General features: G+C 42.5%; 4 protein-coding genes across 7 annotated transcripts; 1 reads left to right on the forward strand and 3 right to left on the reverse strand.

The window, feature by feature from the left end:
- Positions 1–288: 288 nt before the first annotated feature.
- LOC100877183 (short spindle 6) lies at positions 289–4,319 on the reverse strand. 3 transcript variants are annotated; one of them, XM_012295516.2, is made up of 5 exons: positions 3,243–4,319; positions 2,692–2,802; positions 2,391–2,621; positions 2,044–2,301; positions 289–1,965 (listed from the first exon to the last, which is right to left on the reverse strand). In XM_012295516.2, the coding sequence occupies exons 1-5, from the start codon at positions 3,339–3,341 to the stop codon at positions 817–819; spliced, it is 1,848 nt and encodes a 615-aa protein (XP_012150906.2). In that variant the 5' UTR covers positions 3,342–4,319; the 3' UTR covers positions 289–816. The 3 variants fall into 3 exon arrangements, with proteins under 3 accessions (XP_012150906.2, XP_012150903.2, XP_003707663.2); XM_012295513.2 differs by having other exon boundaries at positions 2,041–2,301; positions 3,111–4,317; XM_003707615.3 differs by having other exon boundaries at positions 2,041–2,301; positions 3,243–4,316.
- On the reverse strand, positions 2,721–8,328 carry LOC100878430 (uncharacterized). Of its 2 annotated transcripts, XM_012295521.2 has the most exons (7): positions 7,913–8,328; positions 7,184–7,854; positions 6,078–6,398; positions 5,893–5,973; positions 5,131–5,600; positions 4,654–4,814; positions 2,721–2,850 (listed from the first exon to the last, which is right to left on the reverse strand). In XM_012295521.2, the coding sequence occupies exons 1-3, from the start codon at positions 8,027–8,029 to the stop codon at positions 6,125–6,127; spliced, it is 1,062 nt and encodes a 353-aa protein (XP_012150911.1). In that variant the 5' UTR covers positions 8,030–8,328; the 3' UTR covers positions 2,721–2,850; positions 4,654–4,814; positions 5,131–5,600; positions 5,893–5,973; positions 6,078–6,124. The 2 variants fall into 2 exon arrangements, with proteins under 2 accessions (XP_012150911.1, XP_076385643.1); XM_076529528.1 differs by lacking the exon at positions 5,893–5,973 and having other exon boundaries at positions 7,913–8,325.
- Position 8,329: 1 nt separating this feature from the next.
- LOC105661751 (uncharacterized) lies at positions 8,330–9,685 on the reverse strand. Its single transcript, XM_012295511.2, has one exon. The coding sequence runs from the start codon at positions 9,683–9,685 to the stop codon at positions 8,396–8,398; it is 1,290 nt and encodes a 429-aa protein (XP_012150901.1). The 3' UTR covers positions 8,330–8,395.
- A 302-nt stretch (positions 9,686–9,987) lies between these two features.
- LOC105663831 (uncharacterized) lies at positions 9,988–13,212 on the forward strand. Its single transcript, XM_076529529.1, has 7 exons — positions 9,988–10,125; positions 10,175–10,316; positions 10,832–10,999; positions 11,864–11,987; positions 12,106–12,313; positions 12,724–12,856; positions 12,956–13,212. Exons 1-7 carry the CDS (start codon positions 10,117–10,119, stop codon positions 13,210–13,212), a joined length of 1,041 nt encoding a protein of 346 aa, XP_076385644.1. The 5' UTR covers positions 9,988–10,116.
- Positions 13,213–13,845: the final 633 nt, after the last annotated feature.

Below are 13,845 nucleotides of genomic sequence, written 5' to 3' on the forward strand. Positions count from 1 at the left end.
GAATCAGGGAATAATCAAATCATTTTAACGTCGAAATAATACATATTTGATAATTTATTCCTTTCATAATAACGATAATTGTACTATTAACGTTTTCTCATGATTCATGATTTCTCAATCAATTACATAACCAACTATTCATAAAAATTTAATAAAGGCTTAAAAAGGTGTCGGAAAACATCGACATATTTGTACTAATTATACAGAAACAGATATAAAAAAAAACGTCATTCGTTAATCCGACATAATTCAATTAACCGAACATCATAATCAATGTACACGTCCGAAAAAGTTTCAAAAAACGTGATCTATTTATCAATCGTTCGGCGAATACAGTACTAATTGCCATGATATAAAGCTGAATACAAAGGTTTAAATGCAAATAGGTTCGATGCGCGTCTGTATGTCATCGTTCAGAATCTGATTAATTATAATTTATTTAGAGCAATGATTCCCAAACTTTTTTACCCTCAGTATAATAATAGACTCTCGTTATATCGTCACTGGCGATGCTAAAGAAGCAGGGGATTGTTGGAGTTGATAATATATAGGGTAGGTCAAAAGGTTTCCTTGATATTGCAACAGTCTCTGGATCTTTGTGCCTTACGACGGTGGAAGGGGCGCCACTATTGTGCGTGAACATTTACTCAACGGGAATTATAAAGTATCACAATGTAACATATGGCAATACAACGAGTGGGCAATACAACGCGTAGTACATAACCCAGTTCTAAATTTCCATGGGCATCACAACGTCCCAACGGCGCACAGTTTGGAAACCATCGATGGATGTTAATTTTCAACAAGAAACACGACTTACAGACGCGTCACCTCGGAATTATTTAGAGCCCTTAATTTCCCATCCGAATGACTAGACCGGCGATGTCGAACTTGCGTGTGCGTATTGATAACGTAGCTACCCTCTTCCTGTCTACTGTGCTTCTCCATCTGAATAATGGGTATGCACCTAGGAGCTGGTCCATCTAGACATTCGCAGCTTAGACTCGCATCCAACTCCGTTTGATAAGGTGGAGGTATCAGTAAACTTTCTGTAGATTTGGTCGGCTGAAAATGTCTGGTGGAACTTCCGGAATAGGTAGTACTACTGCTCGTCCTTCTCTGAACGGTACCGGTCGGCGTTTTCGCTCGTCCGTGGGCACCTTTGCCTGGTCTCTCGGCGCTATGCGTTTTTATGGTGGCCGTGTCCAAATACCCGTATCCAAAGCCATAGCCTCCGAATGCCTTCGTAGTCAGATTGTCCCAGGATTTTGGCTTGGCATACTGAAGGCACGGTGGTGGTCGTTGGTGCACGCTTGGATCCCAATAAAGCGTGTCCGTACTTAGGCTGGTCGAGCAAGAGGCGACGCTGTCAGCAGTGGTCGACACGTCGCTGCTGGTGATGGAATGCAAACTATGTCCCGATGTGCGTGAGCAATTGTGCGTACCATGTTGCTGCTGCTGTTGCGATTGTTCTCGTTGTACGTGGTGATGCTGTACTTGCTGCTGCTGCTGCTGCTGCTGTTGCTGTTGGTGGTGGTTCTGTTCGTTTCTCGCCCTCCTCTGTTTCTCCCGTCGTCTACGACTGGGCACACAATTTGGATCACAACAGGGACTGGCTAAATCGTACGCGTCCAAGCTACCGCTATCCGAGTGTTCTCTACGACGGTTCGCGCTTGAAATACATGCGACGCATAAACTGTTCTGTGGCGGAGGATGAAGCGGAGTCGGTTCTCCGTTCGTATTCGACTGTTGTTGTTGCTGGCAAGATTTATGCATTTTCGACTTGGCTGGCGTGCTGTTCATCCCGTTTGCTTGGTGATAGCTGTGTCGCGACGAAGTGGTCACTCCTGATTCGCTGGACATTTTTGAGAGGAAATGATGGTGGTCGCTGCGGGAGCGAGGAGGGCCTATGGCTACTAAGCAGGCGGCGTTGCGGGGAACCAAGCATGGTCGTCCATCGGCAAACTGCAAATGTATATAGGAATAATTGAGTTCAGTTGTTCAATGGTTTATATTAGACGAAACTCTATTTCAAAATACCACATTGTAGAGGAGTAAATGTTCCGTGGACGTAGCCGGTCTGCAACACTGAATCGTGGAAGAATTGAAGCTTGACGAGGGCGATGGTTGATTGGGGTTATTGGTGATTACGCTGTTAGGCGTTCTTTTGCGTGCTGGCAGTGAATGGGTTTTCCACCGACCCATGAGAATAGACCGTTCCCTTTCGCAAAGTCTCTCCAATTCACTGAGCCGCGATTGGAGAGCACGTTGTAATTCGATATAACGCATATGCAATTCCACCTGAAAGAAACCGTCGATCCGTCGTGTCCAATTAAGCTTCAACAACGTGGTTAACCGATCGTCGATGGCATTCACGAGGCTGGCCTCACCTTTCTTACACAGTCTTCGAAAGACACGACCATCCGCATCCTAGTATCACAGTTCTTTATGAAATTGACTAACGTCTTGTGATCGGCTCTGTCCATTTCATGGCCATTTATCGAGAGTATCACGTCACCCTCGCGCATACCGGCTTTGAATGCTGGTCCGTCGTACTCGACGTAGTCCACGTATGTGACCATCTCGATTTCTTGCTCCCTTTTGTAATGAATTCCATAGCTCTGTGCAGTTTATCATGATAGTTACTCGATGTGATCTCGCGACAAACGTAAGCACATGGGTTTACTTTACCTGTAACGTGAAACCGTACGTGCCATTCTTCTTCTCGACGATGATGGTACGTCGGCGTCTGTCCTCGTCCGCTCGTGTCACCCGGTCTGACTTTGACCTCTCCAGAACAGCCTACGGAAGAGCGCATTACAACGGTGTGCTCGCACAGTTCGATAAATGCTTTAGCAAAAGAGAAAAAATTCCAATAGAATAGCGTATCTATGCGATAAAAATGTAGCATCGCAACGAAAGCAACGTAACTCAGATATCAGATGCATTTCTTAAGTACTTCTGGATCTATAAAGCGCGATAGTCATGAATAAACAAAAAAAAAAATCTCGTGTAATATAAATGTTGAGTGCAAACAACAATAACAACAACAACAATAACAATAACAACAACAATAAAAACTAAGAATCAGATAATAAGATTCAACACACGTTGTGCAATCCACAGAATTTCCTTGACCACGAAAAACAACTCGAAATGGGCAACAAGAAACTGCTCGAGGAAGGCTGTTTCAGCAAATAAAAATCATTCTTTCGATACACGAGTCGATGTAATAACATTACACATTCCACGACACCACTCCATTCCTCCTCGTCGCTGTTCTCAACGCCGGTCCGGTGTTGTTGCCCGGCCACCTCCGTATTCTGCGGTGAGTTGTTCATGATTCCTTCCACCGCGAGAGGTATATCCTCGCGGAGGGCGACGATCTGTGGGCCCGGTAGTCGATGAAGAACGTTTCTTTTATCACGCGCCGTTTACAATGCTTTACGTTTCACGGTCTCTCTCATTGTGGTTAACATTTTCGGAAGCGACGAGCGAACCAGCCAGCCAGCCAGGCCGCGAGGTTAACGTGCGTTTAGGCGCGATCGCATATGCTCTCTTTTATTGTTATCTTCCTTTTCCCTGGCTGTTGCCGGCCAATGCGCCTGCCCGACAATATCGGCTTACAACCCCGTCGTATTCGCGGCTACCGAGGGTGGTAGAGGAGAGAGCAAGCGCAGTTTCGTCCTCCATCCCTCCTCTCGTGCCATTTACCCCCTTCCGTCACCTTTTATCACCTATCTCTTCTCGTCCCTCCCCTTGGCCCTGTTCTTTCCCCGAGGACAGGAATAACTCCTCGCGTGCAACGTCCTTATGGTTCTGCATAGTCATTTGTTTCGAGGAACGTGTCAATGAACAGATTTTAGTTTATATCAATTGTCCACGCAAATGTTTACGCAGAGAACGTTTGCCAAAGATTGTACGCTCTGCTTTCTCTCTTTTTTAACTTCTAGCTATTTCAAATGACTTGTATTACCACTCGTCAACATTTATATTAGCACGCGAAGTCTCGTAACTAGACTGCGGATGTTTGCGCGTTTATGATATATCAAAGTCTGCAAACTTCAATCATTTGAGGTTGCTTTCATAGATCACATGATTCGTTTACATTTTGCAGACCTCGATATATCATAAATGCATAAACATAGCTCACTCGTAATTTATTTAACCACGAATATCGCTCAATAAATCATCAAAATGTTTTGTGAGTCTTCAAAAATTTATACCGAAAGTAAATCTGCCTAATACCCTTTATCGAAATCACGCGATACCGACTATCTCAGATAAATAGAGTATGCCGATAGGGGTAAATGTTTAACAATGCCGCTTTCAATATGTGTATTCTCCTATCGAACAATAAGCGTACTTTCAACTCGAGCGACGTTTCTAATGAAAATATTGCTTCTCTGCAATCTTCTCGCTGCAAGACCGTTTCCATTTCGGTAGTTCGGTGAATGTACTTCGAACGACGAGAATAACATGTCACGACGACGGCCTCGCTGTCGCTGTAGTCCGATATATTTTTACAAAGGTTTCGGCAGAAAAGAAACATGAAAAGCGCATAAAGAAACACCAGTGAGAAATATTTCGGAGCGAGAATCGCGAAGTACGTAGAGACACACGATGCTATATGTTACACAATGAATCGCTTACTCTGCACTGGAAATGTATCCTATTTCTTTTTCTTCTTCGTTGTACCGCTCTTTTTGTCAACTTTCTGCACGCTGCTTTGCTCCTTGGATACGGTAACCGATGCTTTTTGTCTCGGTAATGGCGGTAGCGGAGGAGGCTTTGGTTTTGGGACGGGAACGTGTCTGGGTGCAATTAATTTTATTTAATATCGACGATCGATGTTGGTATACTGATATTTTTAAATTCTTAAATCCTTAGATTTCTATATCCTCAAATTATGTCTACAAAACCTAGTATGTTCAGACGGTCTATATGTCTAAATTCTTATAAACTAAGTCGTACTTAATATAATAATCAACTACATAAAGTTGAAGCTCTCATAGGATCACAAGTTCACTATTTATCTCTGACCTGTGCTCATAGAAACACGTCACCAGTAATTTTTTAAACAAAAGTTGTTTTCATTCCGTATCAACAAGCTGCGCAACAACAACTTACTTAAAAGCCATACGTATTTCTTGAATAGATCTATCCCGAACGACGTTGATCCAAATGTTGGACTGAGTTCTGGGTTTCAGGCACAATCCTTTGCCCAAACAGCACTCCGCATTATTACGTTCCTCTTCTTCTTGAAATTTCTTTTCCCAACATTCCTCCCACCTACGCAAACGTTCTTTTTCTTCCGCTTCGCGTATCGCGGCCTTTTCTTCCCATTCTCGCCGCCTTTTCTCTCTGGCTCGATCAGATTTCCTCTTCCTCTTGCCCTTTTTCTTTCCACCCTCCGCGTCCATACTCTCCCAGCTTAATTACATCTTCCGGTCGTTTCAATCGCGGGAAAGTCTCGTTTTCGACGATGTTAACGCTCTTCTTGCATTGTTACTCGGATCGAATACCACGTTAATATCGCCTCCTGTTATCAGCACGTCTTCAGCGAAGAGTTTAATAAGTACATCGGCCGGATAAGTGATCTGAAAATCAATGTAATCTGTCAGAACTGTATGCATTGTTCACCACGAGACAAGCTCTAGAATTGCTACGGAAAGTATTTCTCGTTTTGTAATGCATTTTCGTGAACAAACAACTTTACAGCAGTTACACGCTTCTCTGATCGAGAATCGAAGAAAATAGACTTGTTTGTCTGAATTCCTGGAACTCATTTTGTGGTGAACGTATTGAAAAATATGCATGCATCAATAGATACGACTGTTTCACTAATACGTGCTTTCGAAGACGTACACAATTTTAAGAAAATATAATTACCAAGTCTATTGTCCATATTCACGAAAAATTTGCTTCCATGTTAAAATGTTCCATGTTCCATGTTGAAACATGTTTGGTTAACTATCGAAACAAAATCCGACGCTGTCATTTCAATTTATCGAAAACTACTTTACTCAGATCACCTCAGTTCATACTTGTCATGAATGTGATTTATGATTTATTACCTGTCACTGATATAGGAATTCTGGTTTTTCAAGAAAGAAGAATCTTTTCACTTTCCACAGGTGCAACTGTACTCCTTCACAGGGCATCCACACTTTTTCGTAGCCGGCTCACTGAATAAATCACTGAGTCCTTTGGGTCCTTTCGAGGATGCAGTGCAACATGGTGGACACACATCTTTTTGCACCGGTTGCGCACCGCAACAAGGATCGCATTTTCTATCACTCTGCTGAGTGCTGCGTAATCCGCCTAACAGAGATCTTTTATCCTCTTGACTCTTCTGAGGCGACTTGGAAGAGCAGGGACAACTTGCTCCTTGTGTGCTGGGAATATACGAATATTATTGTATTGGAAAATTATTTAGTATTTTGAAGCTACTATAATTTGGGTGAATAGCTCTTAAATATTGTCACAGTTGATACACTGCTTTAAATTTTTAAAGTTCCCAATCTCGATATCCTCAAATCCCCAAACCTTCAAATGTCCAAACCTCCAAATCTTCAAACCTCCAAATCTCCAAACCCTCAAACGTCTAAACGTCCAAACCTCCAAACTTCCAAACTTCCAACCCTTCAAGCCTCCAAACCTCCAAATTTCCAACATCTCTCAACTTCCAACCCTCCAAGCCTCCAAACCTCCAAACTTCCAACCCTTCAAGCCTCCAAACCTCCAAATTTCCAACATCTCTCAACTTCCAACCCTCCAAGCCTCCAAACTTCCAAATTTCCAACATCTCTCAACTTCCAACCCTCCAAGCCTCCACCTCCAAATTTCCAACATCTCTCAACTTCCAACCCTCCAAGCCTCCAAACCTTCAAACCTCCAAATCTCCAAACCTTCAAACGTCCAAACCTCCAAACTTCCAAACTTCCAAACTTCCAACCCTTCAAGCCTCCAAACCTCCAAATTTCCAACTTCTCTCAACTTCCAACCCTCCAAATCCCCAAATTTCCAACATCTCTCAACTTCCAACCCTCCAAGCCTCCAAACCTCCAAACTTCCCTTCTCTCAACTTCCAACCCTCCCAAAAAGACGAACTCCCCAACCTCCCCAAATCTCCAACTACCCCCAAATCTCCAACACAGCAATATGCAAAAAGAACAAATACCCAGCAGAAGGTTGTCGACTGGAACAGCAAGGTCGTGGTCCCCAGTCGCTTAACTTGTCAGGTAAAGGCGGACAAGGTGGTGCCACAACAAGAGGTGTCTGACAACAAGTTTTTCCAGCAGACTCCCCACTTCCGTCAATACATTTCTTCGTGCAGGTACACTTCAACGGAGCCGGTGTATCGCAAGAAGAGGGTATCTTCTTGCATTGAAAAACAGGGCTATCTTCGGTGCCTTTGAAGAGGTAGGGTTTCCTATTGTGAGGCACTTGAAACTGGGTGATGATTTTATTTCCGAAACAAGACACCCTTATGTAGACCGTAACCGAGCCAACGCATTGACCCGTCACTGTAGTAATTTTGAACGTGTCCTTGATCGTCTGGCAAGGATTCGCGATCTTGAAAACCTTCTGGCTCAACACGGCGTTTATCAAGGCTTTGGCTTCGATCTGGTGACAACCGACCAGCATCACGTCCGGTAGTACTCCGGGAGGTAGTTTCTTGTAGACGGATAACTTCACCGGGAACGAGGTTACTGGCCTTTGGAGTACGATCGATGGCAGAGCGAACAAACAGGATTTGCCTTTCTTGAAGATCTGTGTGTCACCCTCCTCGCAACCGCAACCGTCGGTCAAAGCTTCTTGGCAAATATCGACAGGTGGCAAGCTTAAAATCTATAAACGATGCTAGTAGAAACATTCTATGCGATTCAATAAGTTTTTTAGAAATTACTTGGAAAGATACGCAGGTGCAGGCTGGTAGTAACTCGTCCTGCATTGCCCTAATTACAGGAATCTTAACCTTCTCGACTAGGAATTCGATTAAGAAGAGCTGTTGCTCTTCACCCATTTTGGCCAGAGTAAATCTGCAGACTTGGAATTTTCTTTACATGTTTTCTTTGATTCCGTATTATTTATACTATCGATTTAGGTAGACTAACCAACAATTTAAAATATGTCCAAACTCGGAAGGAAACTAGGGGGCACTATCGATAATTCGATTAAACTACACCTATCTTCTGGTCAAATAAATTCTAAGCAACAGTGTCTGCATATATTTTTAAGAAGACATTCCTCTAACTCTTGCATTGAAAGAACAAAAATTATGCACTACTGGTAGGATGTTTGCAAAGGGTTAATAAGCCAAAGATTAAACATTTTCAATTTAATAAAAAGTTACAAAATACGACATACATAAATTTTATCTATAAATGAATCACTTCTTCTTCTTCTTCTTTTTCTTCTTCCCTTTGCCCTCGTCGGTCTGCATTTCCCTGGTCTCGTACCTGATGGGAGGGCCCCTCTCCGGGCCCTTCGGCGTCTTCATCTCCAGCTGTATATCCGACTTCTCTCCAGCTCCCACGATCCCCTTTTTCCCAATCCTCAGCACAAAAACGTCATGTTCAGGATCGACGTTACTCGGATCGATCGCGTCACATTCTGGCGCCACGGTGACCGTAGGTTTCTTGTCGGTGCCAGTGTCTAGGATACCGGACACCTTCAGAACGACCGCCTTTCCGCACGGTTGCGCCGGCCCCCGGCTCGATTGAATCAAACCGGCCTGATGGCAGTTCGGTCTCGACGGCGACCTCGACCCCGGACTCGGTCGTATATCCGCTCCAGCGCATTGTCTTCCGCGGCTGACGTTCGGCTTCAGGGTGGCTCCGCAGGGGTCTCCGCACGGGGTGCAAGGGTGTTGCTCCTTGACGCACACGCGACAAGGAGGTCCTCCGGCGGCTAGGTCGTCCTTCGAGTCCCTGCAGACGTCGGCGACGTGCGGGTCCACGATGCGGCATTTGTACGCCGCCGACTTGTCCTCGACACCCTTGAAAACGTACGAGGACACCGTGCGTTCTGGAGGCGACTCGAACTCGGTCACGATGGTCTGCCCGAACGCGGAGATCCTCACGAACATGCACACATTCCCAATTTCCTCCTCGTTGTACATCAGAGGTACCTCGCCCTCGAACACCCTCGGGGGAGGCGCCATTTTGTGCCAGCATTGGAGCATCTCTTTTCTCAGCGCGGAAAAGGGCATCGTCATGTCCAGTTCGCCTTTGCCGACCAACACGTCAGGCTTCACGCCTTCTGGCATTGCCTTGTGCACGCACAGTTTGATCACCAGGTCTAAGATCTTGTTGATCACCGAGTACTGATCGATGGCGAACAGTATCGAGCGACCCGAGAAGAAATACTCGATGTCGTCGGCCACGCCGGCTTGAGGCTGGAACAGAGGGTCCACCGGGGTGATTTGGATACCATCTTCGTCCTTGAAATTTAGGAACTCCACGGAAATGGTGGTGGGGACGAAGAACATCTGATTTAGTTTGGCCAAACGTTCGCTGGTTAGGTGGTGGATGAAGAACTCGAGAAGGAAGAGGTATTGTTCTGTCACTTCCGGAGATGACTTGTCCACTCGGCTACCGAACGTGGTCGTCGACGATGAAACCTTCTTGGTTTTGTCATCCTTCGAAGATTTCTTCCTCGAACGATGTCCACGATCCATTAATGCAAACGAGGGTTATTGAACATTTTTAAAAATATTCGGTGACGACAAATTTTCGGTGAAGTAGGTTATAGCATCTCCGTGAAGTTCGCAAGAGTGGCGCGAAGTCTCGATTGCTCGTGAAGATTTCAACGCGTCATTGATTTCGATTTTTACTTCGTAATTTGTCGGAACTACTCGATGGTGTAATTAAAGACATTGTAATCGTGTTTTCTAAAGATACTTCAAAATTCGAACGCGATAAGTAATGTTTATCGGTTTTCCGTTATCAAAGGGCTACCCATAGGTATCTCTGTTTGCAATGACAAGCGCAGTTTCCATAAAACTTGGATGAATCATCGGTCGATGATTTTGTAACGATTGTGTTATCGACATGACGTGTTGCAAATAGAAAATTCAAAATACTTCAGTAAATTACAGTGATTTCGAAAATGTTTATGGTAAGATATCTTTGTACGAGTCGTCGAATTTTCTAACACAGTGCATCAGTTTCCAGAACCACCTCCGCTCGATTATCACTTAACTGATATCTCCCCGGCTTTCGTGGCAGACGGCATATTTTATCCAGGAAGAGCAACTGCCTGTCATAAATATATTGCCAAGCAACTAAGACCGATCAAGAGAACCCTACGTAGGTTTATCGCTTCAAATAACTCTTATCTCGATTAAACATGCACGATAACAATTTCCCCCTACTCGATGTTATTCTTGGAGTCCGAAGAACGCTACTACATTTTTAACCCTTCTCGACTTATTCGAATTCATATTTTACTATATTTTCCAAAGTATTTACGGTACTTGTTACGTTAATTTGGTACAAGTAGTCGGAAAGTTGGACGAATATCAAGGGCTTAATTTTATGAGATCAATCAGCTTGCCGAGAGAGTTGAAACAGAACCTAATTAAAATACTAGCTGAAAAGCTAGTGCAGAATTAACGAGAAATCAGAGTATTCGATTAAAACGAAAACGAGTAGATGTAATTGATTTCGTAGTAGGCGATAATGGAACGTAACACGCGATGGTCAAGATATATTTGTCTCGTATCATTGAATCGAACCGTTCTCGGTTAATGGCATTTAAGACGATGTCACAATTGAGTTAAGGCGATCGAATTAGATGAATGTTCGTGTAATAATTGTTGCAGGCGACCCGATAGCGCCGCCACGGGAATTAGACTCGAGAACTTTAAACCGGACACTCGAAAGAGAGAAGGGAGGATACGTGTATCCTTGTGGCAAGGATGACGGGATAGTTTACGATACTCTTGGATCGATGCCTAAATGGAAACGAGATCTGAATGGAGGACAACGATGTATTACGTATTTATATTCTAATTATAGTATCACGGTTTATAATTTTATACCTTGACATCTAAATTTATTTTTATTTATTAAACACAATTTTATGTTCATCAATTTGTCAAATATTGTCAATTTTCAAATAATTTGTCAAATAATTTTTTGTCAAATCTGTCGTTACTTTTCAAGCAAAAGTTTTTTAGTTTTTTTTACACAAATTTTCGAAAGACAAATGCTACATTTTTTTTTATGAAAATACTCAGGTTAGCTCAAATTTTTTAACAGAAGTTAACTTTAAATATTACCACAGAAAATGAAAATAAAATGGAATTACATTTGACTTGCTTATCTCGCTGCACAGTTTGAAGGTCAACAAATGTTGATACAGTAACTGCATTCGTAGTATTTATTTAATAAACGATACATTCGAGTAATCTTTTTTTACGTGTAACGATTACATTGTCGAGGTCATTTATCTGATCCTATGTGGACAGAACGGTCCTCCGTAGTTAAGAACCGTCTGGAATATTAATTGTTCTCCATTTAAACTAATGAAGGAATACATTCTGGCCAAGCAATTTCGACCAATCGAATATCGGTCATATAAATAACGGTACGTCCGAGAAGCAATCTATGATGAAACGAGTTGTGCACGACACTAATTTGCTAATGAGTCACGAGTGATTTGTAACCCAATTTCAGACGTTATTTTTTCAACCCTTTTCATCAAACCAGAACTCTTAATGCAACCTTCAAAAGATATTACAGAATAATTGGTTCAAAGAGTACTAATGGGACCAAGTTCACTGGACTATTCTGTCCACGTGGTTGAAGATGTTCAATAAATTGATGCTATTACGAATTAAAATTTTGTACAGCTTTGTACTCTACGTTCCCACGATCGAGGCAGTATGAACTATCTTATATTCGTGAGAGACGGCTAGCTAAAAGATGTAGAAAACCCATTGTGAAATCTAGTGAAAAGGAGCAAGAAACGGTCAAGTATGTCATTTATTTTCAGTGCCATAGACTCTCGGTGGCAAAAAATATGCACGAGAGTCCACGTGACGGTGGTAATATAACGAGAGTCTACTGTACATGATCCATCAATTATTCCCAGAGTGGACGAAGTGCCATGTCATTTCTTGGAACCTCCGATTTGGTGGAAGGGTGGAAAAGGAAAACCAAGCCGTCTCCCCGTAGGAAACATCAACGACTACGCGTACGATAAAGGAGAATTAGCGGATCAACTCGATATTAAAATCAGTGAGAAGCTTCACATGGATCATCCGATGAAATATATACCCGGTGTCATTCATCGGATAAAGGTATTAATAAACTCCGATAATGCTCGTCTCCTATCTCTTACATTATCAGGCTGGCTTTCAAAATGGACGGGTTTAAACGATTTGTCCGTCACAATGTTGGCGTGAGAACATTGTATTTGCAGAATTAAATATCCGGAATGCCACATATTCTCGAAACCTACGCGTCATTCATCACAAGACGCAATTGTCGAGTACATGCAAAGTTTGCTTGTACACGTTGTTTCACGAGTTGAGAAGCATTTGTTTACCTTACGATTCACAGGTTGCACGAAATAGATCAAGGTTGTCACCTTTGCTAGCGTCTGAACAAACACTCGTTCAGCTGTACAATTAACTTTGTGACTTAATTTTATCGAGCGATTCCGAAAACTTTGAAATACTTGTTCGATTGAATGTTTGTATTTGAACAGAATCCAGAAGACACGAGCATGAAGGATGTCCTCGAACGAGCGGACACTTTCAAAGTTGTGGTCGCAAAGGTTGAAAGCTTGCCAGAAGATAGTCCACCTGTTGACAAACGTATCTGTTCTCCTCGAAAAAGTCGTAGGTGTCCTTTGCAGCTTCTCTAAAATATTCCTACCTACGTTTAGAGAATCTTCCTACGCAAACGAATCTGTGATTCTAATTCGAACACCATTGCAGCTCGTACAAAGGATCAAGATTTGCCAAAAATTCACACGGCGCCTTGTGATAACGATCGCCGATGGCAGGCGAGCTATAAGAGTACAGATGTTGTGTCTAATGACGCAGAACGACAAAGGAAACTGCGAAGACTAACGAGACCGTTCTCGCACGAGTTACATGTCTGGTATTTGAAAAATAAACCAACCAAACTGCAAGTGTCTGTCAGACATGCGGGAAAAAGACCAATTCCTGAGAGGAGGTTCTCTCACTTATAATTCTGTATAAAAATATTAAAATAAAATTAAAATTATTGTATTTAAAATAGTCTAAACATATTGGTATTTTAGCATTAAAAGTTTTTAAAAAATAGCGCCATTTAGCTTTCGGCTCCGTCCCTGTAATCGCGTCTATTCAAATTGTACGCAACTAGGTTAAAAACATACGCGCATTAGGCCCAAAGGAAACACTATCACGGTTGATAATAAATCAGCACCGAGTAGTTGCGAAACGTTTCGCATAGATACATTATATTTCACTACGATGAATCTTGAATATTATTCAATTAATGTCGCTATCTTCTTTGTTTCGTATTTCAATCGAATGAAATGAATATGCAATTTGCAAGCGTCTCGTACGAATTAGTTTTTAATTCGCAGAATTGATTTGTCGCGTAGTCTTACGATTGAATTACGCCGTCTGCACCCTATGATGCGATTACGTTTCTTTTATGCATGATGTTTGCGAATTCCAGAAAACGACGCAGTCAGTATGTCAGCAAGAATTGTTACAGTTTCGAACATCTAATTATAATGTTGCGTCATTTTGGTTGTATTTAATATATGTAATGTATTAATACATTACATTGTTACATATTTATCAATGTATTAATATGTATACGTATTATATAT

Source organism: Megachile rotundata, chromosome 3 (assembly GCF_050947335.1).
Source record: "Megachile rotundata isolate GNS110a chromosome 3, iyMegRotu1, whole genome shotgun sequence".
Taxonomy (NCBI): domain Eukaryota; kingdom Metazoa; phylum Arthropoda; class Insecta; order Hymenoptera; family Megachilidae; genus Megachile; species Megachile rotundata.